This window comes from Copadichromis virginalis, linkage group LG8 (assembly GCF_057382275.1).
Source record: "Copadichromis virginalis isolate Kocher_CV1m ecotype Utaka linkage group LG8, C_Virginalis_male_GT1.1, whole genome shotgun sequence".
Taxonomy (NCBI): Eukaryota; Metazoa; Chordata; class Actinopteri; order Cichliformes; family Cichlidae; genus Copadichromis; species Copadichromis virginalis.
Window position 1 is genome coordinate 14,418,768 of NC_140625.1, and position 24,896 is coordinate 14,443,663.

The following is a 24,896-nucleotide window of genomic DNA, read 5'->3' on the forward strand; positions in this document are numbered from 1 at the left end:
GTGTGAAAGCAAAAACACAATAAGCCATGAAACCCAGTAGGAAAACTCTGCCTTTTCCCCCTTTGTTTTCAGTCTGACACTTTGGAAAAATACTCTCAGACTAACAAAAAAAAAAAAAAAAAAAAAAAAAAAAAAAAAAAGGCAAAAGCAAACTTGCAAGGGCCTCAGCTGTAACACAATAGTTGTAATTGTCCAGGCTTATCAAGAAAGGGCAAGAAGGACCAATATTTCATACAAGGGAAAAACCCTGTAATCCAGCAGACTTCTACAGAGCTTGCCAGGGAAAGGCAGCTGCTAACATGCCACGGTTTCTTCCCACCACCTGACGAAACTGTTAATGTGTTTATTTGCGCCCGCAGATTTTTTTTTTTTAAAGTTGCTACAACAAAGGAGAGGACCCTACCACCTGTTGGATCGGCAACGCGAGCGTTTAAATGGCTGAAACTGACCCAAGAGTGTCTGCATGACGGCAGGGTGTGAGGAGATTAGCTCAGCTCAGATCTTTAGAATCGTGTCTGCCTTTTCTGGCAAGGCCAACGAAGTCTACAGGTGTCAAAGTGGCTGCACACTGTTTGAAGCCGAGATGTAAATCTGATGCTTCATCATGAGTGCAAAATCCCCATTATTTGAGTCACGCAGACTCCAATGGGAAACTTGAGCTTTGAAGGCACTTGGTAAAGTGCGACTGAACTAAGGACAAGAACGTTAAGCATGTGGCAGGGTGTGATGCAGGACTAATTCGGGTGCCGGGGGTCACCAGACGCCTTTTTATGCTGTGCCAGCAACCTCCACCTTCATTTAGAGCCAGAGTTTCTTCTGCTTCTGGCTAGGAACTACTTGGGATTTTCCTGAAGTTTGCATTCTCAATAAAACTCAAATGATATAGTGCATTGGTCCGTCAACTTTTACCGTTTTTCAAGTAATGAAAAACGCTTTCAGACCAAAGGAAAAGCACATGTGAGATGACCCATGTCATAATCCCAAGTTGTTCCTGCAGAGACATGTGACAAAGGCAAGGAGTTTTACAAGCTATTGTCTCTGCACTGATCACTTAACATTGACAGGGCTGGTCAGTATAAACAAACTGCGAATGATGCACAGGACCCCCTCGCTTCCCTTCTAATTGAGACTCTGACTGTTTGGAGTTCAGAGGTTACTGTCAGTGTTCACATTGTTCAGTAAATAACCAGCAACGGCCAGATCTGAACGAGCTGTCAGGGGCAGGCAGGATGGAGACGGGGGTTTGGTCGTGTCAGTCTAACCCCCAGCCTTCCTTCCTCAAACTGTTTTTCTGAGGTTTTATGTGCAGAGGCTAGAGCCAGTTAGAAAGCTGTAAAAATGTCCTCAGATGTTGATGGCTTTTCAAGCCCATGTGACTGCAGATGTGACAGGCGCTGCATTGGGATTTGCAGTCCCTTTCTCAGGCGTCTGCTTGTTTTAAGTGATTCAAGTGATTTTAAGTGACTGTGTTACTCAACTTGTGGTGACTGCACTTTGTTCACTTCAGTTTTATTTATGTAGCGCCAAATCACAAAAACAGTCACACCAAGGCATTTAATACTTAAACCCCAACCAATCAGATGATCCCCTATGAGCAAGCGCTTGGCGACCGTGGGAAGGAAAAACTCCCTTTTAACTAGAAGAAACTTCCAGAACAACCAGGCTCACGGCTGGGCAGCCATCCGCTGAGAGCAGTTGGGGGTGAGGACACATGGAAGACTGCCTTTGTCTGCTGTCATGGAAAGTAGCTTTCAGATTTGCGGACTTAAAATATCCACGTTACTTCCGGAATCCTGGTTTTGTGTTTAGATTCCTTCAAATACGCCTCACACTGTGAACAGACAACTAGACCTGGACAAGTTTGATCAGTAACAGACACAACCCCTTCTAGATTCTGTACCTCCCACCAGCCTCCCTCTATTCCCGCCTCCTCCTCTGAACACACCTGTATTTTATTGCAGTAACTCCATTTCAGACATGACGACATGACACGCACCCCCTTCAACAATACCACACCCCTGACCTCTGTCGCGACCGGGTCACAGGCAGAAAGGACATGGAAAGCAAAGGGCTGGAAAGAAAATCATAGATGCTGGTATGAGAATAAGAGGAAGACAAAGGTTTAATGGGTTTGTAGAAAGGCAGAGTGAGGGAAGTCATAAGTCAGGGTGCAATCAGAGGTCCTGGTTGTAAACCATCTGGCAAGACAGAGATGAAGAAAAAGAGAGCAAAAGCAAATGACATCTCCTAGAATGCTGTGGATCAATCATGGAGCTGGCCCCCTCAGCTTTATAAATGTAAGCTTGGATTCTGTCACATCTGGAGCTTTTGGAAAGGAGGGTGTTAAACTGTTTATAACCTGATCACTTGACTTGGATCGCAGACAAACTGTAGTGTCAAGTGGCCTGCATGTGTGTGAAAACATTATGCTTCCACGTACTGCAGGAAATGAAAGATGAGAGAACCATTTGCACATGGGGATGCACATCTCAGAGCGGATCTGTTGTCAGGGGTGCAGCAGATCCCTTTCTGTTATTGTTTCAGTGCATTAACAGGTCAAATGACTTAAGTTTTAAGGTATGTGACCAAGTCGCTGTGGAGGGTTTTTTTTGTAATTTTTTTGGCCATTACACGATGAATGGCTCAACATCTCATTGAAACTACCATGGGCAACTGCGGCCTGATATCATGCCATTTCTAACCTCTCGGTGTTATATTACAGGCTGCAGAAGGAAAACTGACGAGAAGCCAGTGAGAGATTCCCACCGTGAAATTACAGCCAGGAGATCTTCATGGCTATGAGTGTTGGCAGCTTTCACTAGTGCCGTTTTTTATGTTCTGGAAGTGATTTTTTTAAACCTTCATCTGGATCATACGGCTACAAAACACTCTTATTTATTTGAGTATTTTCTCGAGCATCAAATACAGGAAACAAGTGTTATTTTTGCAATATTTCCAGCATAATATGGGGCTGAAAAATATCACTGCAAATGTGAAATAATGAAATCAATTTTCCATGAGACATGCATTGGTTACATGAAAATATTATGTGGTGTGTGGGCAAGGGGGGAAACATTCGGTGGGGTGGCCAGAAAGACTCCAGGCATAGTATCAAATCATTTCTCTCTGCTATGGTATGGCAAATCAGACATGCTGATTTTTTTTTTTTTTAATATATACATATATAGTAAGAGTTGCCATGACAACATATGTTTCCACTCATAAAATATTACCACTTCTCCCCTTTCTCAAACACATAGACTGGCTCAATCAGTGTTTGTTTGAACATTTTGTAAACATTTAGCACCGAGTAGCGCCAAAGAAAAAGCTAAACTACATTTAAAGTAATAATCGGGGACATTTTCATATAATCACATATATCTATAAACAAATATTTTCTACTCTATTAATGACTGACATAACGCGAAGCGATCCGTGCTCGTGACTTGTGGTTGGTAATTCTTTCCCAGGAAACCACTTGTGTGTTATATTTCTGACAGCAGATGAAGAGCGAGCTCTGATCATAATCAAGGATAAATGAATGAGTGCTACAGTTCTGCAGTATGCTTGACTGAAGCCTAATAGAAGTATAGAGGAGGAATGAGCTCATGCAGCAAATAGCACAGACTATCTTGAAAGCCACGTTGGAAAATTAGTAATAAAGTTCTTCATAAACACTACTGTTACTTCTTGTTAGATTCTCACCTTTGCAGGCTCGCCTGTGGGTGATTGGTCTGGCCATGTCCCTGTAGAAGCCCTCCTTGCAGTAGTGGCAGTGGCGTCCTGCGGTATTATGGCGGCAATTCATGCACACCCCGCCACTTTTCCTCCCTGACAACTTGTACAACTCCATGTTGAATCGACACCGGCGGGCGTGGAGGTTGCAGTTGCACGCTGCGGAGGGAAAGAGCAAAGCCGTTATGGTATCGGCAAGGGTGAGGAGGATAGATACAAAAGTTTACAATAACTTCTCAGTATTTATCTTAGGGTTCAAACATAAATTTAGCAGGCTGAAATGTTCACATGGAGCACGCTCAGCAGTAAAATATATCCTTACTGGTGGGGTATGTATATCACAAGAGAGCTGGGAAAGATTTTCAAGTAAGGCAGTGTAATAATAATAATAATAATAATAATAATAATAATAATAATAATAATAATAATAATAATAAGTGGTTTATAATCTATGCTGCATCTGTGGGCTTGGCTGCTATTCCAGAACTCATCAATCAAAAGTGATATTTGCAGAGCTCATTTTCCCCATTTCATAATTAATGAATTCGGCTTCTCTCAGCCCATTAGTTATTAATCACTGGAAAGAGAGACATTAATTTCATGAATCACTGATGAGTAAAGACTTCTTAGATCTATTAAAAGCGAGACCAAATCAGATATAGGAATGGGCTCGAGCTAGCTGTCTTCTAAATGAGGCGAGCAGGATATATGGGACATGTGAGGGGTGGTTATAGCTCTCCCAGTTACCCTTGAAATCCAGCTGGTTCCTTAATGTCTCTTTTGCTCACAAGTCTTTTCCGTTGATTCCTCAGCATAAAACTGCGTTCACCAACTCTGACATTATTGATAAACTCTTTTCATTATCTAAACGTGGGGGTTTTGCATTTGAGAAGTCTAATGAGAAACCCACACTTCTTGCTTGTGTAAGACTTTGATCCAGAACTTCTGCTGGTTAAATCAAAGTCAGACCTGGAACCTGAAGACTTGGCCGTGGCTTCAAAGTCAACTGTCGCTGAGCTTAGCTTTAGCTCAAAGTTATCTGCAGATGCATTTGAAAAGCGGTAAACAACAGCAGAGCTGTTTGAGTGAAAATGTCAACAGTTGTGGCAAAGCAGAAGTATTAGAGGATCACAACAGAAAGTGATATTCATTAACTTTAGTCAAACTGGAGAGGCGTCAAGGAAATAGATTTCACTACACAATAAATGTTTAGAATAAAACAAGAAGGATGTAGCAACAGAGACTAAGTTAAAACACACTGGGTGAGGGTAAGGCGCAGAGGGGTCAGTTACAGAAACATGTGAAATGTATATTTTCTGTCTTACCCACTCACTCCGTGTATACATGATCATATTTGCAGGGCTACAAGTTTGACACCATCCTCATGCCAGATGGATAAACATGAAGCTAGCGAGAACAGCCTCTTACGAGGGCCAAACACCTAGCCTGGCTCTGACCGGCGGCAACTAAATCTGCCAGCCCTCACTAATTAACACATTATATCTTGTTTGTTTGTAGAGCTATTTCTTGCCCAGGTGCAGTCACTTCATGAGGACACGTCACCACTCTGAAGTTGCTAGGCAAAAAACCGAGCTACTAAGGTACTACGGCTGTGTATGAATTAAAGAGCATAAAAATGGTACATAACACACCTGCAACACCTGTAACCACAACATGGTACCTTTACACCTTTGTGTTGAGTAAGTAAATAAAAGTTTGTAAGAGCTTTTCACAGACAGTATGTACAAATACATTGTACACAGACACAAAACAGTAAAATAAATAAGAAAATTAAGTAATTAAGTGCCATAATGGGCAATGAAAACAGGTAGTTTATAATCATCATCATCATCATCATCATCACCACCACTACTACTGAATAAAATTTTGTCCAACGTCACTTTTATGTTCTATGTATTAAACCCCCGCTTTTATAAGTTTTTAGTGTTTATATAAAGACCAATTAATAATTAATCATCTTTTAAATGACTCTGTCACTCCTTTAAAACAACAATGCTGTTCCAAAGATTTGGGAAATATCAGTTTTTTTTATTTTCAATTATATAAATCTTTTCAGTAATTAAGTTTACTACTGACAAAATAAGAAACCAGTTGTAGAACACAGAACTTTTAAACTTATTTTGTTACAAGTTCGTAGAAAATGAGATCTCAGTACCCATTTCATTACAAATATGTAAAGGTGGACTATAAGTGATTTAGAAAAATAGAGATTTACTCAAACTGTGTTCAGAAACTACCTTAAAAACGACTTATAAGGGCCTTCCATAACGTCATGTCACAACTACACAGTCCTCGTCTTCAACAAAGCCCCCCCCCCCCCCCCACTCCATGACCCTTTACTTCTTTATTTTTTGGTTTGAGCCTGTAGCTCTGTAAAGCTCTTAGCTATACATCTGAAAAAATACTACAATCAAACTAATGTTTAGTGTTGGATGAATGCAGTACACTTTACCCACTCTTGCCTGATCGGAAAACACTGTTAGCATGTTGCACAGCTAATCTGGCAACTATTTGCACGACCTGAGTATATACGCCTACTCACCAGCGTTGTGTTAGAATACAAAAGGCCAGCAAAAAATGCCTTTAATACTGAGCCTGCTACAAGTGGGTATTTTCATGTCTCTTCATGTCCTGTAGTGCGGGCTAAACTCAGTTAGCCCGATTGTACATAAGTGGAAAATAAATAGCCATAATGCAAGTGATTTCAGAAATGGTAACTCTATTATGTGAAAATTTAGTGCAGCATTTCATTCTGTAAGACTCTTTCCTTGCTCTGGGTCCAGTTCTGGTTCAGACGTGTGGCTGAATTCTGGAGTTTTGTTACAAGACAGTGGGTAAGTCTATACTTACAGGATCTGGGCTTATGGCGGGTAACCAAAGTTCTTTTGCTTTACTTTTCCTGTTCTGAGATATCTATTGCAATGGCAGGAGAAGGCACAGCGCTGTTCCAGATAAGCTGCCACTGCCAAGGCCCCTATTTTATTTAAGGGAAACTTTATAAAACACAGCAAAGACCGTGTTTGTACAACCACTGCAGGATGAGAAATCCGTTTTGTATTTTAAGCTGACACTTGACATGCACATTCTTGAGAGATATGAGACTTAGATGAACTTATAATGATAATGGTATAATGTGTGACCTTTAAGACATATTTCCCAATAATTTACAGATGATTTTCATTTCTCTGCTCCAGCCAAGGTCAGTTCTCCAGTTCTATTAAGTTCAATGATCTGAGCCTTTTGCAATCACTTAAAGGACAACTTCACTGGAGGAGAATCCCTCAAGTGCAAATGTTAAGCAATAAGTACCCCACATATGGTGAGCAATACATATCGCTGTCCACACTCAAAGGAAAGCCTGGCACCTGGTTGGGAAAGAGGCCAAGTCTCCCCCCGACTCACCCTCTTGCGGGCCCTGGAAGAAAAAGGGGAGCACATTCCCAGACTGTTTCCCAATTCCATCTGGTTATTATGTTGCCCAATTTGTATGGAATCCTCGAGCTAATGAAAATACTGTTTTATGTATAAATTCATATCAAGGCAGCGCTGTTTGTGTAGAGACCCTGCTGGATTTATTTGCTGTGCTTTCATACTCTGGAGAGTCCAAGATCAGAATTAATTCTCAACCCTGGAGAATTATCCAAAATGGAATATGAAGGCAGTGTTAGGGGAGCGGGGCAATTTAATCCTGAACAAAGTTTGAAAAATGAGTTCAAAGCCTTTTAACCCTTAGTCTGCTCTTAGATGGCGAGATGGTTGGTCCCAGGTTTGAGTGGGAAAAACAATATACATCGACTGGTGAGAGACTCCCTGCATGTGTGTGTGTGTGCATGTGAAGATCTAAACAGCCTGTCCAACTTCTTCTAAGGGAAATGTGACAAAGAACACACACGTCACACTGAGTGGCTGGGGCTGCAGGGGTGGAAAGCGGGTGGGGGCATGGAGGTAGGGGTCTGTGATTGTGATCAAGCATCTCAGACACACACACAGCTGTGAGCACTTGTGACCATTAACACCTTGTAGCAGAACATGAAAGCGATGGATCGCGTTTTCTGCCCAGCTGAAGTACCAGCGGACCTCTTATGGCATCCTCTAGATTTACAGCTGTGCAATAAGATCGGCCAACAAAGACCGGACTGAGCTTGGACACGCTTAAGTGTGGAGAATGTAAAGGAAAGCTCCAGAATTTAACCTTTAAATGATTTAGCACGTGTAGCTGCAAAGGATTTAACGACATCCAGACATTTTGTCACAGGAAGAAAGAATTGGAAAAAGTTTAGTATCTGACAGTAAAAGAACGACGCAAATGGGGATGGATGCAGAAAAAAAAGTGCAGGAGAAAAATGAACAAATCCCAGAAAATCAGCACTAAAAAAAAAATTAAAAGCAAGTAGGTGTTTCTATGCTACCTGCATGTGTTTTTTTTCCTGCACTTCACACCCTGCGTGCTGTTAACTCAGAGCTACAGCTGCCCCAAAGATCCTGGAATGTTTATGGGTTTGTTTTGAAGTGCCTACGCGCACACACACACACACACACACACACACACACACACACCACCTCCCACCAAAATGCCACCCCCTACCATCACCACCACTGCACACCCTCTCAACCAAATTAGGCTCAGCGGGGATAACTGAACTCTGTTGAAGACCATTTTTCAATTCATTAACACATCAAAGCTTCCGTAGTAGTGCTGTGCATAAAGACTCATTTTTATCTAAAGGAGGAAGGGGGGGGGGGGGGGAGTCATTTCAGTATGGGGGAGGACTTCTGTGGGTGGCAGCAAAGTCAGCAAAGAGTCTGTGATTGCCCCCCAAAGTGAACGATTTTCCTCCGTGGGTCAGTGTCCAATTCGAAGGATGCGTAAAGCTGGTTTCTCGTGTTGTCGTGGAAATCAAATAACAAACACAGGCTACAGGCTTGGCAAACGGAGGGATGCGGAGACCAAAATAAAGGGAGGGAGGGAGGAGGAGAACCCTTTGGAAAATTTTAGAGCAATGAATTGTTTCACCACACTGTCATCAAACCGAACGGTGCCAAGTGCAAAACTTTCATCTTCGGTTCTTGTTTCGACCCGGTACCTTCCCCCTACACAGTTCTTCATCTTAGGTGATCTGTGTTTTTCAAAACAAGAGGAAATATTTCGAGATCGAGAGGAAAAAAAATTAAACACACACCACACCACTTAATATCGGTTATTGTGTTAAGATGCCTCTACGAGGAAATGTGCTCCGAAGAGGTTCGCGTGTTGACTCGTCAAGTACGAATGCCAAATTGGCCATTAAAGACTCTGCTCAACAACAACAACAAAAAAAATGCGAGCGTGTTTGTGAGTGCATCACCCCTCTTGCATCCACTCCATATCTCCGGGATAAATCTAACCTCGATTTTCCTTCAGGCCGAACAAAAGCCAAGCCGTACGTATACAGTGAGCACAGCCAATTGATTTTGGATGCCTGTGCGAAACACAAATCCCATGGCTAAAATTGGTCCTTGAAAATTGGAGTGCGCTCACACCAACCACCTTTCCCCTCTTGGCCCATGCCACAGTCCAGACTTGCTTGCAGCAGCCCCCCTTGGGTGCTCTCTTCGCCTGGCCAAACAGGCTCTGCTATATGGGCTGCTGCCATCATGTGTGTGTATGTGTGTATGCCAATGCGCGTGTGTGTGTGTTTGGGCCGAGTTCCACCTGGCTGCTCCAGCCACCTGCTCAGGGCACCAAGGGGAACACCCGGTTAATTAGCTCCTTATTATAGCCAAGCCAGTGTACAGTGTGGACACACACACACACACACACACACACACACACACACCAGTGATAAGTGCCTCAAGAGGTAATAACTGCCCACAAAATAATATGGACTGAGGGTAAAAAAAAATAAAATAAAAGTCATAAGCAGATGTAAGCTCTGCTGGATCTGTAGACTCTAATGAGCTGTGGACATCAAGCTGAGACAATGACTTAAAGAGTCAGAGCTGAGGACTAACAGGAAATCCGGCTGGGTGCATTACACACTCAGTACAGTATGCAAGAGCTTCTTGTTCCCCCCCCCACCCCATACACACAGACATCTTTCAATTTCAGATATGATACCACTTCTCAGACTTCCCCTCCCTCTGATGGGTTCTGTGGTTAGCCTCACGCCGCTGGCTTAAGAGCAAGCTCTCAGGAGCCCTTTTGAACTTAAGAGTCCCCTTAATACCTCTGCTACCCCTCCTCTCTTTTTACTTTCATAAGACCCCATCTCAAATGCTGGTCGCTCGTCTCTCCTTTGCTCGTTTCCTGCCTTGGCCCTCGCTCTCGTCCACCTTTTCCCCTGCATCTCCACTTTCTCTCTCTGGATGGCATCAGGCAGGGAGAGATTTTAACAAGATTAGTCTGGAGGGTTGCCAGGTTGGGGGCCTGGTGTCAGTGAGATTTGAGTCCTTAGCTCTGTTTCCCCTCACTGGTCCACTTCACATCCCTACATCGTTATCTCTGTCCTGCCACTGCCTTTGCTTTCCGTCTCTTACTTGCTCTTTTTTTCCTTGTCACAGTCAATAAGATGCAATCAGGAGAAGCAGCAGAGGATGTTGTGCAATCAAATCATCATGGAGAATCAGTAAGAACCAATGTAAAGTGCAGCAGTTTTTACTTTTTGCCTTGACTCTTGGCACACACATGCATGATGTAGCCTCTGGGCATTGCACGAGATGCCCTGTTTGGGTTAGAAATAGAAATAGAAAGTGACAGATGGAACATACTGTGAAAATTCACCACCTTGGCCAGAGATGACAGCAGAAATGGTGGAGAACCGTGGCTCAAACCCCAATAATAGCTGAACATTTGAAGCGGCTTTGGAGTCGTAAAGGTGATGTTTAAATCAGCAGTGAGAAGCAGAGGTAGCCTGACTTACAGATCCGGTCTGTAAGATGTATTCATGGGCTGAACTTCCTCAGTGGAGATGGATGCAGTCTTCTTTTGACTTCACTTCAAATGCAGTACACAAAATGCAAACGATGCCAGCGACTGATTGCTTAGATCAGTCTATTTCCCCACCGTCTGAGTCAGGTATAGACATGAATGAAAACCTGTTAAAAAGGGAGCTCATACTAAAACATACTTTCTTTTAATACCCTCTGAAACTTGTTGCCACCAGCAATACCGGCTGGCAGCCAAAATACTACTTCTTTCTTCTTCTTTTTCCAGGCAAGAGAACACAAACACTTGCAACAACATATGAAGAGGAAAAACATTACGAAATGACGAATTCAGCGATAGAAGGAGGAGGCTGATATCAGTGAGGCGAAATAGATGAAATACAAAACAGCAGGCGTGAGTTTGTCCAGGCAGAAGAGGGAACACTGAAGTGTGTGCTACAACGAGGACAGAGAGCAAAGACAACGCTGGAGGTGAAGGGCACCTCAGGAGGTGATTGCTACCATCTGTGGGTGAGAGTTGATGTGGGCCTGGGAAAGCAGGGTGGGCACACACACTGCAGCTCCACCAGTTTGCTTTGGCACTGGGATGAAATGCTACATCACACTTCCAGATTACATGTGGCTTTCACACATGCACAGACGCGAGGAGATTCGTACGCACACTAACGCGCACTCCCTTGGCCTCGGGCAGCCGCGGAGCATCCAGCATTCTAACCCGGCTGACATTAAGCGCTGTTATTTGACACTTTGCTGTCCTGAACGTTTGTTTAACCGCGCTTCATTCTTGCCAGGAAGCCTTTATGGGTGGCTTTGCCGAATGAGAACTGCATCAGTCCCTTGCGGGTTGGCCACGAACCAAAGCTGCAATACTGACAGAGGGAATAAAAGCAAAGAGCAAAGCTTACAGTCAAAGTGACCAAATCCTGCTGTCCTAAAGGACCTGCTTCAAATTCTTAAAGCGCGCGCACCCCACCAAAACAGAATTCAGAGGCCTAATGTTATGTTTGTTGGCCTCGCCATACCATAACTCTCGTGTCTCACGCTAACTATCCCAGAGGCATGATTTTAAAAACAACATTCTGCGGCTGTGTAATTATTTGAAAGCACAGGAGGTTTCTTTAAAAAAAAAAAAAAAAAAAAAAAATCACTTTCTTTTGCTCACCAACCCCCACGCCCCCTCAACAAGCACACATACAAACAAAAGTAACTGAAGCATCGTTTCCCCCTTTGCCTCCATGGCAAAGGCAGCGGAGGTCACTTAGTGAAATTAGGAAAATGGAACAAACGTACATCCTTAGCCATCTATATTTAGCATCTTACTAAGATTCATTTCATAATGGCCTCTACAGTCAGATTAAAATAATAATAATTAAAAAAAAAAAAAGTTCAGCTGACCATGTTGTACCAGTTTAAGGTACCAAGTGCTCTGGTGATGTTAGCTTTTCATTTCAAAATAAAAGCACACAAACGTTGCTCATCTGTGAAATCAGTCGCTGATGCATCTTCACGCATACTGTGCCATGCTTTCATGTGTGGGATGTTTAAGAATGAGGTCATTTCTAACAAGTAAGTTTCTAAAAAGTGTCTTGATGAATCTGCTCCATGACTGGAACGCGGGCCTGACCTCTGCTTGGCCTTGGCGGAGGTGAAGGCGGAGGAGGACGAGGAGGAGGGGTGCTGTGAAAGGATGGAGGCCTATTTTGAAATTCTAATAAGGATTGAATAACCATCTGCCCCTTGTCAGTGAGAGAAATGAAAAGGTGGAAAAAGAGATATAAAAAAAAAAAAGAGGAAAAAAAAAAGCGGCGAATTTGCGCTTCTGTGGTCTTTCAGAGTTTCCAGCTCTGAAAGCTTCATCAGAGTAATGGTTCTGAGCATGTGTTGCTGGCCGGCCTCTTGCTTTGACACCACTGCTGGATCACACTGCTTTCCCTAAGAAACCTATCTGTCAATGTCCCCCTAATTCCAGCTAATAGTTTCCAAAAAACATAAGCTGAGCCCACAAAAAGCCACAAGCCCCCTGAAAAGCTTGAGAGGGTTTGTGACAAGACTCGCAAAAATCTGTCCGTTCTGCTTCTCCTTCCTCTTCCGCTGTAAAAGTCACATTTTAATAAGACCACTGTTTCATTAGTGAAGCAGACATGATCTAATAGCATCTACGTATTATATAACAGCTAATAACTTTTTTCAGAGGTAATAACTAATTTGTGGGATTTCCTTCAGGTGATGACATGGCCTGAGGTATAACGAGAGTCTACAGTGAAAAGGTCTTTGACTGATTGGTTGTTTAATTTCAAAATTAAACCCTCTTGTGCAGAAAAAAAGAAGAATACCATATCATTCATTCCCTCCGTGGACCCAGTGTGTCAAATTTCCTACTCAAAACATTCAACACCATGCCCAAAGACGTCAGCAGAGCAGAAACACTCGGCTTTCGCTGCTAACCGCAGCTCACCTGCATTTCTGGCAAATCAGACGAAACAGCAGTTCAATCAGTCTTTAAATGACTTCCCTGTTTAATGCATACCAGCGCGCCTGGCTCAACACTGGAAGCAGATCTGGCTCGGTGGGCCACTGGGGGATGGATGGTGTCTGGCCCCGAGCTCGCAGCGTCCCAGCAGTGCTCTGGACTTCCTGCAGGTTGAGTACAAATGAGGGAGAGGAAGGGCTGGAGAATAGAGCAGCTTGTTGTTGCAGCCAAACAGGGCCGAGACGGCTGTGGACACAGCCAAGAACAGAGAGCTACGAGACCATAAATTATCATCTACTCAGGATGTCACATTGTCGTTGACTCCACAAGAGGGCTCTTCATCTTACGGTGCGACTTTGGCAGATTCAATTCATGGCATGATCTAGTGTCTCATATTTTTAAGTTAACATAAAGTATTTACATTACGAGACCGGCCACGCCAGCAGAAAAGCCCACACTCCATCACAACCACTAACCAAATAGCTCTTATCCATCTGTTTCCTTATTCTCTCCTGTGGCTCGGACGCTGAGCAGATAAATCACAGATTTTTCCATCATGTCTCCCTCAATACAAACAGACACAATCCTTTACGAGGCTGCCCTCTCCGACTACTACAGCAGGGATTTGTAAACCAATGTCTCGAGGCAGGATTCATAGAGAGGGAGGCGGCAGATGGGCGTGTGTGCGCATGGCTTGTGTCTGGAGACGCTATGCGAGTTTGCCAAGAGCACAGACAGAAATCCTGGTGCGGGGCATGTCGAACATTTAGCAAAACCCAAGTTCTGTTGGAGGCGATGTTCACGTTGTGCATGTTAAGATTTAAGTCAAGACCGATAAGACCAAAACCTTGCACAACATTTAAAAGGAACTTGAAAGGGTAAAAAAAAAAAAAAAAAAAAAAAAAAAAAAAAAAAAAAAAAATCAGCCAAGAGGCACATAATTTCTCAAGAGCCGACTCGGCTTCAGTGGCAGGGTGCAAAACAGCTTTTGATGTGGCTCCAAATCTGCCCACTCTGAATTCCTCATTACCCACAAACCACCTCCCAATCAGCTTAACTCCGTCACCCCTGCACGGAGGATCGTGACCTTTCAGACTCTCCCTCCAAACCCAAACAACCCCAGGACCTCTTATGACACCTAAGGGACTCCTCCACTATGTAACTTACCACTCTTACCCCCCCAATCAGTTTGTGTAACGTCTCAAAAAGAAAAGCAAGCAGAGAAATCGACAAGGCACGGCAGCATTTTCTTTTCTTAAGGGGCTTTATTTATACACTGAGAAGCCTCTTTAAAAGGCCCTCCTGCTACTTTAAGAATATTTTGGAAGTGGTTCCAGTGGAATAGGCTGTAAAAAAAAGCAAAAAAAAAGAAGCTTGTGGAACGTGAAATTAGGGACAACTGGGACTGGTTTGTTGGCAAATCAGGATGTGTGATCAGGTATAGCGTGCGACTAGCAAAGACCTTTAACTGCCCTGTATCAACACCGGGATTAGGTCATCGTAGTTGGCCCGTGGAGCCGGGCTATTTAGGCCAGAACTTCTGGGTAAAAGTGACATATCAATCCCACAGAGATGAGATCTACGGAAAGCGGGCGTAACACTTCACAAACGGCTACGGGACATTTGAAGGAGGGCGTGCGCAAAAGTACGAGGGCGAAATCACTCAGGGATTGACAGGATATTGTTACAGAAAGGGGTTAGGTGTATGTGTGCCTGCATCTGTGAGCCGAGAAAGCGAGGGCGTCGAGGAGGAAAAGCCAAAAGTAAGGTTGAAATCTCCCGTGTCAGTTCTAAGTCCAGTCTAAGGCTAGAACGGCCTCGCTTCTCTGGCTCTGTCACTCTCTGCCCCCTTTAAACAGATTTGGCTCTGTTCAATGCTAAATATGAACTCAGGCCAGCTCACAGGGCAATTACAACATGTTAGAAAAATATACTGAGTTTTTCAATGTTCTGCTCCTGTTTCTCCCCCCTCCTTCTCTGGCTGTAATTTTATTTCATAAAGGTTAAAGCAGGGACAGTGGTTTCTAATATGGTTTTATTTTGCTACGCTAACACATTTTTATGACAAGCAAAATTGACCTGAATTGAGTTCAACGTAAGTCTATTCACACCAACAGAAGAACGCTGTAAAAAAAAAAATAATAATAATAATAATTATATATATATTTGTGTGTAACCACCAAAGAAACAGCCACACATTAGAGGATGAATCCTGATAAAAACGCTAATGTGACATGTAAGCAAGACCTTTGTACAGCCATAAAATTGGTGTCATAGAAAGGCCTGATCCTATACAAAGGTAATCTACTTACATTACAAAAATTGCCACAGAAATTGCCATGATTTTTCTTGGCATGCTTTCAGAGCATGTCTGGATGACTTTTACTGAGTGTGTTGTGAGGTGACGGCAAACGCTGCCAAATAACATTCTTGGAAGTCTTAGCCGTAGCCGTGTGCCAATGAGTCGAGCTGTTGTCATCCACTGTTTAGACTTGCTTGTGCAAAACAATTTTTTCCTTTTTTAAATAGACAAGTTCAGGATGTAGTTGAGTGCAGTAGCCCTGTTTTTCTCTACTGGAACAGTAAATGCAAGAGGCTGATGAGAAATGAAAGGAACGTATGGGCTTGTGTTTTGAGAGACATTGCCAAAGTTGTCAGCGCACAACTCTTCACCTGTATAAACAACATAATGTTCTGGCAACATCATTAATTACTCTTATGACAGTCAAACACGGGTCTTCCAACTCATATTTATCCTTTTCTACAGCTCGCTCTTTCTCTGTGTTGCTTCTGTATAAAATCATTTTTGGTGCCCTCTCAGTTCAGCTCACGTCCTGAAAATAACTGTGCCGTGAAAAGACGCAACAAAATAGACAAACATTGAAATTTTCAGGCATTTCCTAATTTTCATCTGCTCAGCTAAGACATGCAATCAGAACTTTAGATGCAGCCACTGTTGCACTGATTTTTGCGCCACAGTGTTGTTCAAATTCAGACTTTTTTATGATTGTCTGCAACCTGAAGTAATGATCCCATGCAATATCCAGATTATATCCACGAGATATCTAGAGCAGAAAAACTAAAACATTATTAAAAGCACATAACGGATGACAGATAAGAAGAGAGACTTACGCAGACATTCATTGGCCTCGCGAGCATTGGCCCTCTGCCAAGGTCGGTCATAGTGAAAGGGCTTGCAGCGGTCACATTCAGGTCCCTCCGTGTTGTGTTTGCAGTCACACACCAGTTTACCTTCCTTGTCTTTCAGACAGCGTGAGGCATGGCCATTGCACTTACACCTCCCGCCCACCTGGAAGTCTCCCACTGCATAGAAATAAGTTGGGAGTGTTGATGTCACTGCCATGGGGTCATCATCCCTCCCTCCAGTGTTGCCTCCGGCCCCTAGTACCAACTCCCGGGGCATCTGCGGCCGGCTAAAGACCACACGGATATCAGTGACGGTGACCCAGTCCTGAAGAACTGGGCTGTTGTCAAAATCTTTACCAGAAGGCCGTCCATCCAGAGTGCTGAAAGCTATAAGCCCTCCAGACAGCGGGTAAAGGTCAGTGTGACCATCTGTGCAAAGAGCTTCCTGCTCATTCTGCTTGGTGATGGTTGCTTTGTTGGGTCGGTTGTACATGCGGCGGCACTGCGAGGAGTAGAACTGGTAGGGCATCCAGCTTTTGCCATAGTCCATGCTTTTGTATATGGCCAGGGACTCGGGTCGTGGTGAACAAAACTGCAGGCTGACGTAGGTAATCTCAAATTTTTTACCCAGCGAAAGGGTGAGAGTCACATTGTACGGAGAGGTGTTCAGATTCTCCGACTGCCAGCAGGTGAGGTTGTGGGCCGAGTTGAGGTCGGTGAGGTAGGAAGCCGGGTGTGCACGGCGAGGGTCGGCTGCGTCACAGATTTGGCACGTGCGTACAGAAGGCCGCTCGTCGCCCCGCTCCACCACGCTACAGGAACGGGAGGGAGGTCGGCCACACACGCTGGAAACCATCACCTCCTTGCCGAAAGCAGCATTGATAAACTCAGGGATACACCGGCGTGCTGCACCGGTGTCATCATAGCAGGGGTCTGGAGGAGTCTGCTGTCCTGTGAAGGGATTAGCGGCACTGTGGGTGAAGGTTGAGCATGCCAGGAGGCACAGGCCCAGCAGGTACCTCCAAGGTTCCCTCATCCTGCTCAAGGGGCCTGTGTTTGGATGTCTATGTGCAAGGATGAGGGTATGTGTGTTTGCCCAAGTGTGTAAACTGAGTGTCTGCGTCGTTGCACTGATGTGTCAGTGTGTGACTCCCCCCCCGTGAGTGTGTAATTTGTGAGTCAGTGGAAGAAGAGTGTCTGAGCTCAGTGACCCTTCGCTTCAGGCTGACCAGAGCCTTTCCTGTAAGAGAGAGAAATAAACACAAGGGTCAATGTCATTGACATATTTTACCATAACAGGATAGAAAATGGAAAGTGGCATTGATGTACTGCATAAAAAAACAAGCAAACAAAAAACCCAATGTTGTGTATCTTTAAAACCAAATTATACTTCCCCTTATAAAGGAAATTAAATAAAATCTTTTACATTGTACGGCCACAAGTGAATGTTTTCATTGACTGAAAGCCTGTCAAAGGATCAGACAGATGAGGGGCCCGAGAGAGAGAATGTGACCATTTAAAGAGAGACATAAGTGACTGCAAGTAGCTGCATCCTGAATTTCAATGCCGGCCTCTCATTCACTACTCGAGTCCTACGCTATTCAGGTCAAAACTGGCCAAGCCTTCTGGTCATGCTTGAGCAGCATGGCAGAAGTCACCCCATAATCCCTGGTGGTGCGGCAGAGCAGTGAACCGTGTGTGACCCTGGTCAAAGCACTGCTGCAAGCGCTGGTCCTAGAAGGGAAAAAAAAAGAAAAAAAAAAAGACGGGGGGTGGATTCTACATACGAAGGCCAGGCTGTAGTTACTTGCTAATTTTTGAGGAATTTTACAGGAAATCAACCGTTGCAACGCTATTGTGACACAGTGCTGACCGCAAAGAAGGCAGCATTGTGTTTATTCGCTGAACCAGAAAATTCACCAAAAGTGATGGGTATTTGAGAAATGAACTCCACTTTAAAAGAACTTAGAAAGGCCTCAGTGTCTCACAGACTAAATCTATGGGTCAAGACAGGTACCTGGCTGGCTTCTTTCATAAGCTGAGTGCTTGACGAGAGGCCTCTTGGTCCCCGAGAAAGATCGAGGGGCACAAGGAGAAAAAGCCCCAGAGCAAAGAAAGCAGACAATAGAAAGAGATGTATATGGCCTGAGGTTTCTTCTTCCTTAATCCCCTTTTTACTTCCCTGGATGTCAAGTCTAGAAGAGCCTCATTTTAAAAGTGACAGCGGAGGGGTTGGGAAGGTACCTCAACCGTTTGAATTCAATTACAATGCATCACACCCACCTCCTTCTACCCCCACACTCTTTCTTATACTACAGAATCGTTCTTCATCTTTGTAGAACAAAAAGCTTCATCTGTGGCCAATCAAAAAAAAAAAAAAGTCAATTTTTGTGGATTTTGTCCATAGAAATCCTCAAAAAAAACAAAAACAAAAAATAACACCCACGTGTCCTAATAAATAGGATGCCTCTTCTGTGCTTAAACACCATTCAGCTGATTGTCAAGCATAAATTCAGATGCTTAGAAAAATTAATGTGATGAATATCGATATCAATCTCTGTCACGCATTACAGAGTGTAACCTGTGTGGTGTTAATTTTAGCAACATTAAGCAGGTAATTTTTTTAGGTTTAGGTTTTTTTATTTTCAGTATGTGTGTGTTATGGATACATGCAGGAGAACATTGGATACAGTTTTCACTCTTAAAGAAAAGAAGAAAAGTATGCTGTTAATAATTTTAAAGTAACAGGTACATTTGGAGTATTTGAAAGGAAAGGAGATAAAATATCATACAGGTGTTTTTCTATTTAAACATACAATGTCATAAGGGAAATGCAGTATCTACACAGTATTGTAAAAGGGTTGTGGGCTGTATTATAGAGTATCCGAATGCCCCTATCTTAATGTGAAATTACATAGTTTGAGGTGCAATCGTACTCTGTTGTCCTTCTGTACCTACTGTATGTATGCATCACAACTTCAAATAAAAAGTTCAGAAAAATTACAGAGAACTTTTGGGACATGACAGCATAAGTTGTAGGATTTAGTATAAAGTGATATAGTGGGAAGTTCCCTATATGTGAGTATAGGGAAATACAACCTAACACATCTGAGATGTGAAGCAGACATTCAGAAATAATCTTCTTGGCAAGTTAAAGACCTCAGCATAAGAATAAAAACAACACATTTCCTCTTACACTATGCACAGTGGATTGAGAGGATGGGTCTGCTCATTAATGACTGGACTAAGAGGTCTTGGCAGGATAGATAAGGACACAGATAGGTTGCATGTGTCTGCGGTCAGGGAGGTTAAAGTGGTTACACAGACGGGAGTTCATCAACCAAACGTACTCCATCAAAAGACCGGTCATGGTAAGGCTGGTGGGCTTGACACTCAGTGGGGAGGGCGCAGAGAGGCGGCCGATAGAATTAGCAACTCATTAGCATCCAGGCCGGGCTTCCATCAGAGGCATGCTCATCTGGGAAAATAAACTGTGGGGAGTCTCTGAAGGAGAGAGGAAATAGGAGTGGAAACAAAATAGGAAAAAGGTCTAGAAATTATCACAGGATTGAAGATTTTATGGGCATGTTTAGAAAGAGTTGGTGGGTGGACAGCAGACCAAAGAAAAATAGATGGCATAATCATATATAAGAGTTTTGGTAGGCAAGAAAGGAAAGGGACACGGGAAGGAGAGAAACAGTGAGGGGCACGACAGTGATAAAGCAGAAATGACTGGAGGGAGGGCAAGCAAGGACAGAGATGAATGGGAGCAGTAGGAGAAAGAGGGAAAGTGACAGAGATGGAGGGAGGGAGTTGAGGGAAGGACATAAAAATTGAGAGAGGGTGCAATGGAGGGGAGACAGATTAAGGTAGAGGACTGCACGGGTCTGTGTCTGGACTTTGGATGACTAAATATGGTGCGGCCCATGTGCCTGCCGGGACTCTTGCAGGGTCTGGTGCTGTCAGGCGCGTCTGACAGACGAGCATGTAGGTTAAACAGAGACGGTACAGTGACACGGCTGTTTAATTCCACTCAGTCCGCCCTCCGAAACAGTTGCCAGCATGCACGAGAGACTTCTCACTTCCACTAAAATCAGCCTTTTGGTATTTTTAATCTCTGCTATGACATCAGCACTGAGGTGTAGCAGGTTGACCTTTTAAATACTAAGAATCTGTTTCAGCAAAAAGTTATCTGCCTATTGCTTTGGCCGTGTGTTTAACAAGCTACGACTTCCCCTCAGTGGGAAAGATTTAGCCTCTCATTAAATGTGGTTCAAGTAGCAACAGCTGCAGTCCAGTGTCTCCGTCTTTCTGATTAAGACGACGAATCCCACACAGAAATGTTGGGTTAGCGAGGAGAGGCTGCAGCTTTTAAAGAGAAACAAAAAGACTTGCAGATTTGCTTACATTGTTCTAGTAAAGAGATATTCTTATTGTTGTGGGAGAAAATAAAATCATGCATGCAATATTTTTACATTATGATTCCTGCCAAGAGTTAAATGAGATGATTAAAACCACTCTCGTTCAAGTGAGTGTAGCAGTTATCCTGGCTCTGTTTAAGTGTTGGAAAATCTGGCTGCCACGTTGCCCAAGCTCACTAATTAATTACATTTGAGTGTAAAGATGTTACATTTAACCTGAGGGTAATGCATCGCTTCCCATGTTGATCTCCTATAATAGCTACGCTTTTGCATTTCACGTTAAAGTTGGCCTGCTTGCAAACCTACTGGCATCATTTAAGTGAGAAAAAAAGAAGTAATTTTAAAATGATTAGCTGGTCGAAGTGCGGTGATAAATACAAACTGCACATTAGGCAAATTGTCACAACAACATTCCTCTGTGGCATAACGGCAATGAAAATCCTGAATGTGCAAACATGCTTTGATCCCAAATCCTGGGCTGTGGCAGTGTTAAATTATTTGCTTATTAGTAATATAGACTCCTTTGGAAATGAGAGAATGAAAATAATATGGGGCTTTTAGAGTGAAAGCCCTCACTCTCCCCCTGCATAGCATGTTTTTAAAGATTACTCAGGCCATTTGGCAGTCGGAACAGATCCAGCGGTTTAAAAATCAAACCAGTGAGCCCAATTAAGGAAGGCTGATGATGAGGGGCAATGGGAAAGGAAATTAGATTAAAGAGATGTGGGCGACGAATAGAGGGAGCAGAAATCCAGGAAGACAGACGAGAGAGAAAGGGAGGAAGAGAAGAACAGGAAGATGACAGGGTGGTCTGGTGGTTTCAGCGGAGACATTCCTGGGAACGTTTTTTCAGCTTCTCGCTGTCACCGGGAGATCATCCCATGTTGAGTTGTCTCTCTTTCAAGCGTGGGCGCCTCTGTCAGAGTTCACAGATTAGGAAAACAGAAGTGGCTGAGAGGCTTTATTTGGCTTGGGTGAAGAGGAGGGCGCCAGGGGAGGTGAGGATAGGAGAGGGACCAGCTGAGCCACTTTGTATCCCAACTGGGAGCCGTTCCTGCTGTTCTGGAGCGACGGTGTGCTGGCTGCACTCAAAGTGGGACTGAATGGAGGCCTTCTGCGACGACCGTCTCAGATGACAGCAAGCTGGGGTCCAAATTGGTACCCTGCTAACCCTCCAGCCTGCTGTATAGTAATCCCTAATGGGGTTATTACCGGCTGCCTGGAATCATGATGGGATTTTTAATAGGCTAACAACAGGGCTACCTCCATTCTCATTATCAGCATGGAAAGATACACTGTATGAATTACACCGCTGAACAGGAAAGCAACAGGAATCCCCTACATCTACTCCATCCCCTCAATCTTATCCATTTATCAACTACTAGTGTTCTATTTCAGATATCAGGAAGTAGTCACGTTTCACAAGGTTTATTTTAGCTTTTGTGCCACACCTATAAATTATTAATTGATGCCATTTATGAGAGAATAACATAAATTTATATATTTGAGAAAATGGAACCGGCCATAAATGACAGTTCTGATTAATCATGAATCACATCCCTGTCCACTTTGCACCCACACACACACACACACACACACACACACCTGAAAGATAAACAAACTTGTCCAGACCAATCAACATGACTGACAGGTTTCAGGTAACAGGGGTCAGATATTATCAGCCTGAATCCCACTTAATGATGTCCATCTCCACGGTCATGAAGATCCTACCATTGGTGTGTGTGTGTGTAAGTACGTGAGGGTGAAGGAAAGTCTGAGTACCTCACTAGCATTCATTAGGCACTGAAGAGGCAGGGGGAGGGCTGAGGAAAGAGGGGTGTAACCTCTCACAGCTGAGGGCGTCATTAGCACGGGGATCACTAACAAATTTTTAAAGCCTGCTTATGTCTCCTCAGAGGGTGTGTGTGTGTGTGTATATATAATGTGACAAATCCTCCAATTCCAACCTTCAAAACTACTCACCATCACCTTACTGCTATATCAAACTCCTGTAGCTAAAGCAAAGTCCATGAGATAGTACTGGCTGTTTCTGGGATAACACAAAGCCGTTTCAAAGTGTCTGTGTGGCTTGAGACGCAGCAGGCAGATCCACAGAAGATCATAAAACATCCAAGTGAAAAAAAAAAAATTCTCTACCTTTCTATCTGACAGAAAGAGACACCACAGGGAGAAACCCTGAACGCCCAGCAGAGGAATGCAGCAGCTTCTCTGGCCCAGCCCACACCGCCGGCCCCGAGTCTGACAGCAGTTCTTTAAATCAACAGAACCTGATCCAGAACCAAACAGGAGGAGAGACGACAGACAGAGAAGTTAAGACGGCTCTCACAGACTCTGGACGGGAAGCTGTACTGAGCTGCTGATCCTTGTATTTAGTGCAAAAAGTCACGAAAACTGCTGATAGGACACCTTGTTGTATATTTTTGTCTGTTAAAAAGAGGGTTTAGTGAGGTGAGCCTGCTCTCGGTGAGAAAACGAGAAGCGTAAGGGAGTGGAGAGGACATGAGCAGACAGAAAGTTTTAGGCATTACTCATGAATTTACACGGGATTAAAGAGGGTTAAACTGTGAGAACAGAAACAGGCAAAAATACACATCAAATGAATACACAAGACCTTTGGTTTTAGTTGTTTTTCCAACTTAGAGCCTCCACACATCCGACTCATGTGTTTTCTGCTTCACTTTTAAATGTGACTGCACTCATAAAAAGCGAGAAGAAAACACAGTAAGTAGGGTGAAGACAAGTATGAGCTCTACAGTTAAAAAAATATAATAAAATATGATGCATTTAAATAATTTCTTTTTTAGTTTTGACCTTTTTTTTAAAAACATTTAGTCAGTGACACAAACCAAACATCTGTGGTAAAATAACTGATTTTAAGACTAAATCCTACAGAAAGCTCAACCTTAAATCACACTGCAAAATAAAGTATGTGAGTTAGCAGTTACAAACTCTGAATCTATTTGAGTCACAGCCAAATGGATCATGGATCATTCTGAACATAAGTATGTTGCGTTACAGGATGTGGAACTATTTTCTTGAAAAAAAAAAAAAATTCTCCATGAAGCTCCCACGAGGAAAAACTTTTCTTCTGGATTTTTAGCTGACAGGGTAAAAGTTTGGAGTACAAGGACCGGCGTCCAAAAATTTATAGCCACCTATGTCACGCTGTGATCTGTTTTCAAATACAAGAAATATTTCCCCTACATGTGCTGTCAAGATGAGCTTGAGAGAGAGAGAGAGAGAGCGAAAAAGATGGATGATATCCTCGGACCACGATGGCGGGCAGACTAACAAATTCCTTTAACACTGGATGAAAGCTATCAAGTAGCAGGATTACAGCGATAATACAGACATGTGAGAAATGCTGAACTTCCCAAAGTGTGGTGTTTTCAGGAAGCGGTTGGACTGGAGGGCTGCCCTACGGAACATTTCCCATGGACATAAGCACAACCCAGACCGCAGCTTGAGAGGCAGGTGAGCCGTTTCTGGGTATGAGAGGAAGTAACTCGTTCAGAGGCATGGAAGGATTTAAGGAGAAGAGAGGTGAACGCTCCTTTAAAACCCTTTGAAGGTTGGCTGCGGTAGGCAGAGCCGCGGTTTTCCCAAAAGCCCCCCTAACAGGAAAAACGGTCTCTTTTCCTCTCTTTTTTTTTTCCATTGCATAAGAGCAACCTCTACCCCACCACAGCCAAAAGCACGGACCTACTTTGAACTCCAAAGGGGGTGCAAATCGTTTTATTAAGTCCTTGAAATACTCCGAAGGTTGCGTTCATTAAACACACTCCTTGACAAACAAGTTGTATTTACAAGACACTTTATCGGATGCCAAAGCTTGTGACTCAGACAAGCCTGCTTCACCTCTTCCTGTTCTTTCCTCTCCATCTTTATTCATTCTCCCTTGAGGGCGATGTTACTACACCCCAGGGGGATTTCTGTAGGGGAGTTGCCCACAGGTCAGAGGTCATAGTGTAAAGGCACTAACACTTTTCCATCACTATGGATGTGTCTGTGTGTATCCAAGTCAGATAAGTATACTGATAGGAAATAAGTGGGGCCAGATATACGCATGTGGACCCCACACACACACACACACACACACACACACACACACACTGCATCTGGATGAAATCTGCAGCTAGCAAACGCAGGCCTAGCGT

At 43.6% G+C, this 24,896-nt stretch overlaps 2 protein-coding genes across 2 annotated transcripts in view; one reads left to right on the top strand and one right to left on the bottom strand.

Moving 5' to 3' along the window:
- Positions 1 to 17,526, bottom strand: part of ntn2 (netrin 2) — a 30,914-nt gene extending 13,388 nt beyond the window's left edge. Inside the window, exons 1-2 of the mRNA XM_085466042.1 lie at positions 16,283 to 17,526; positions 3,706 to 3,894 (exon numbers count right to left, since the gene is read on the bottom strand). Of these exons, the coding sequence (XP_085322168.1) occupies positions 3,706 to 3,894; positions 16,283 to 17,333 (1,240 nt within the window). The 5' untranslated portion in view covers positions 17,334 to 17,526. The remainder of the gene's footprint in view (positions 1 to 3,705; positions 3,895 to 16,282) is intronic.
- Positions 1 to 23,446, top strand: part of LOC146702960 (alpha-1,6-mannosylglycoprotein 6-beta-N-acetylglucosaminyltransferase B-like) — a 96,093-nt gene extending 72,647 nt beyond the window's left edge. The window contains exons 20-21 of the transcript XR_014921930.1: positions 10,949 to 11,170; positions 22,891 to 23,446. The gene's annotated coding sequence lies outside the window, so the exon portion shown is untranslated. The remainder of the gene's footprint in view (positions 1 to 10,948; positions 11,171 to 22,890) is intronic.
- The last annotated feature ends 1,450 nt before the right edge of the window (positions 23,447 to 24,896 follow it).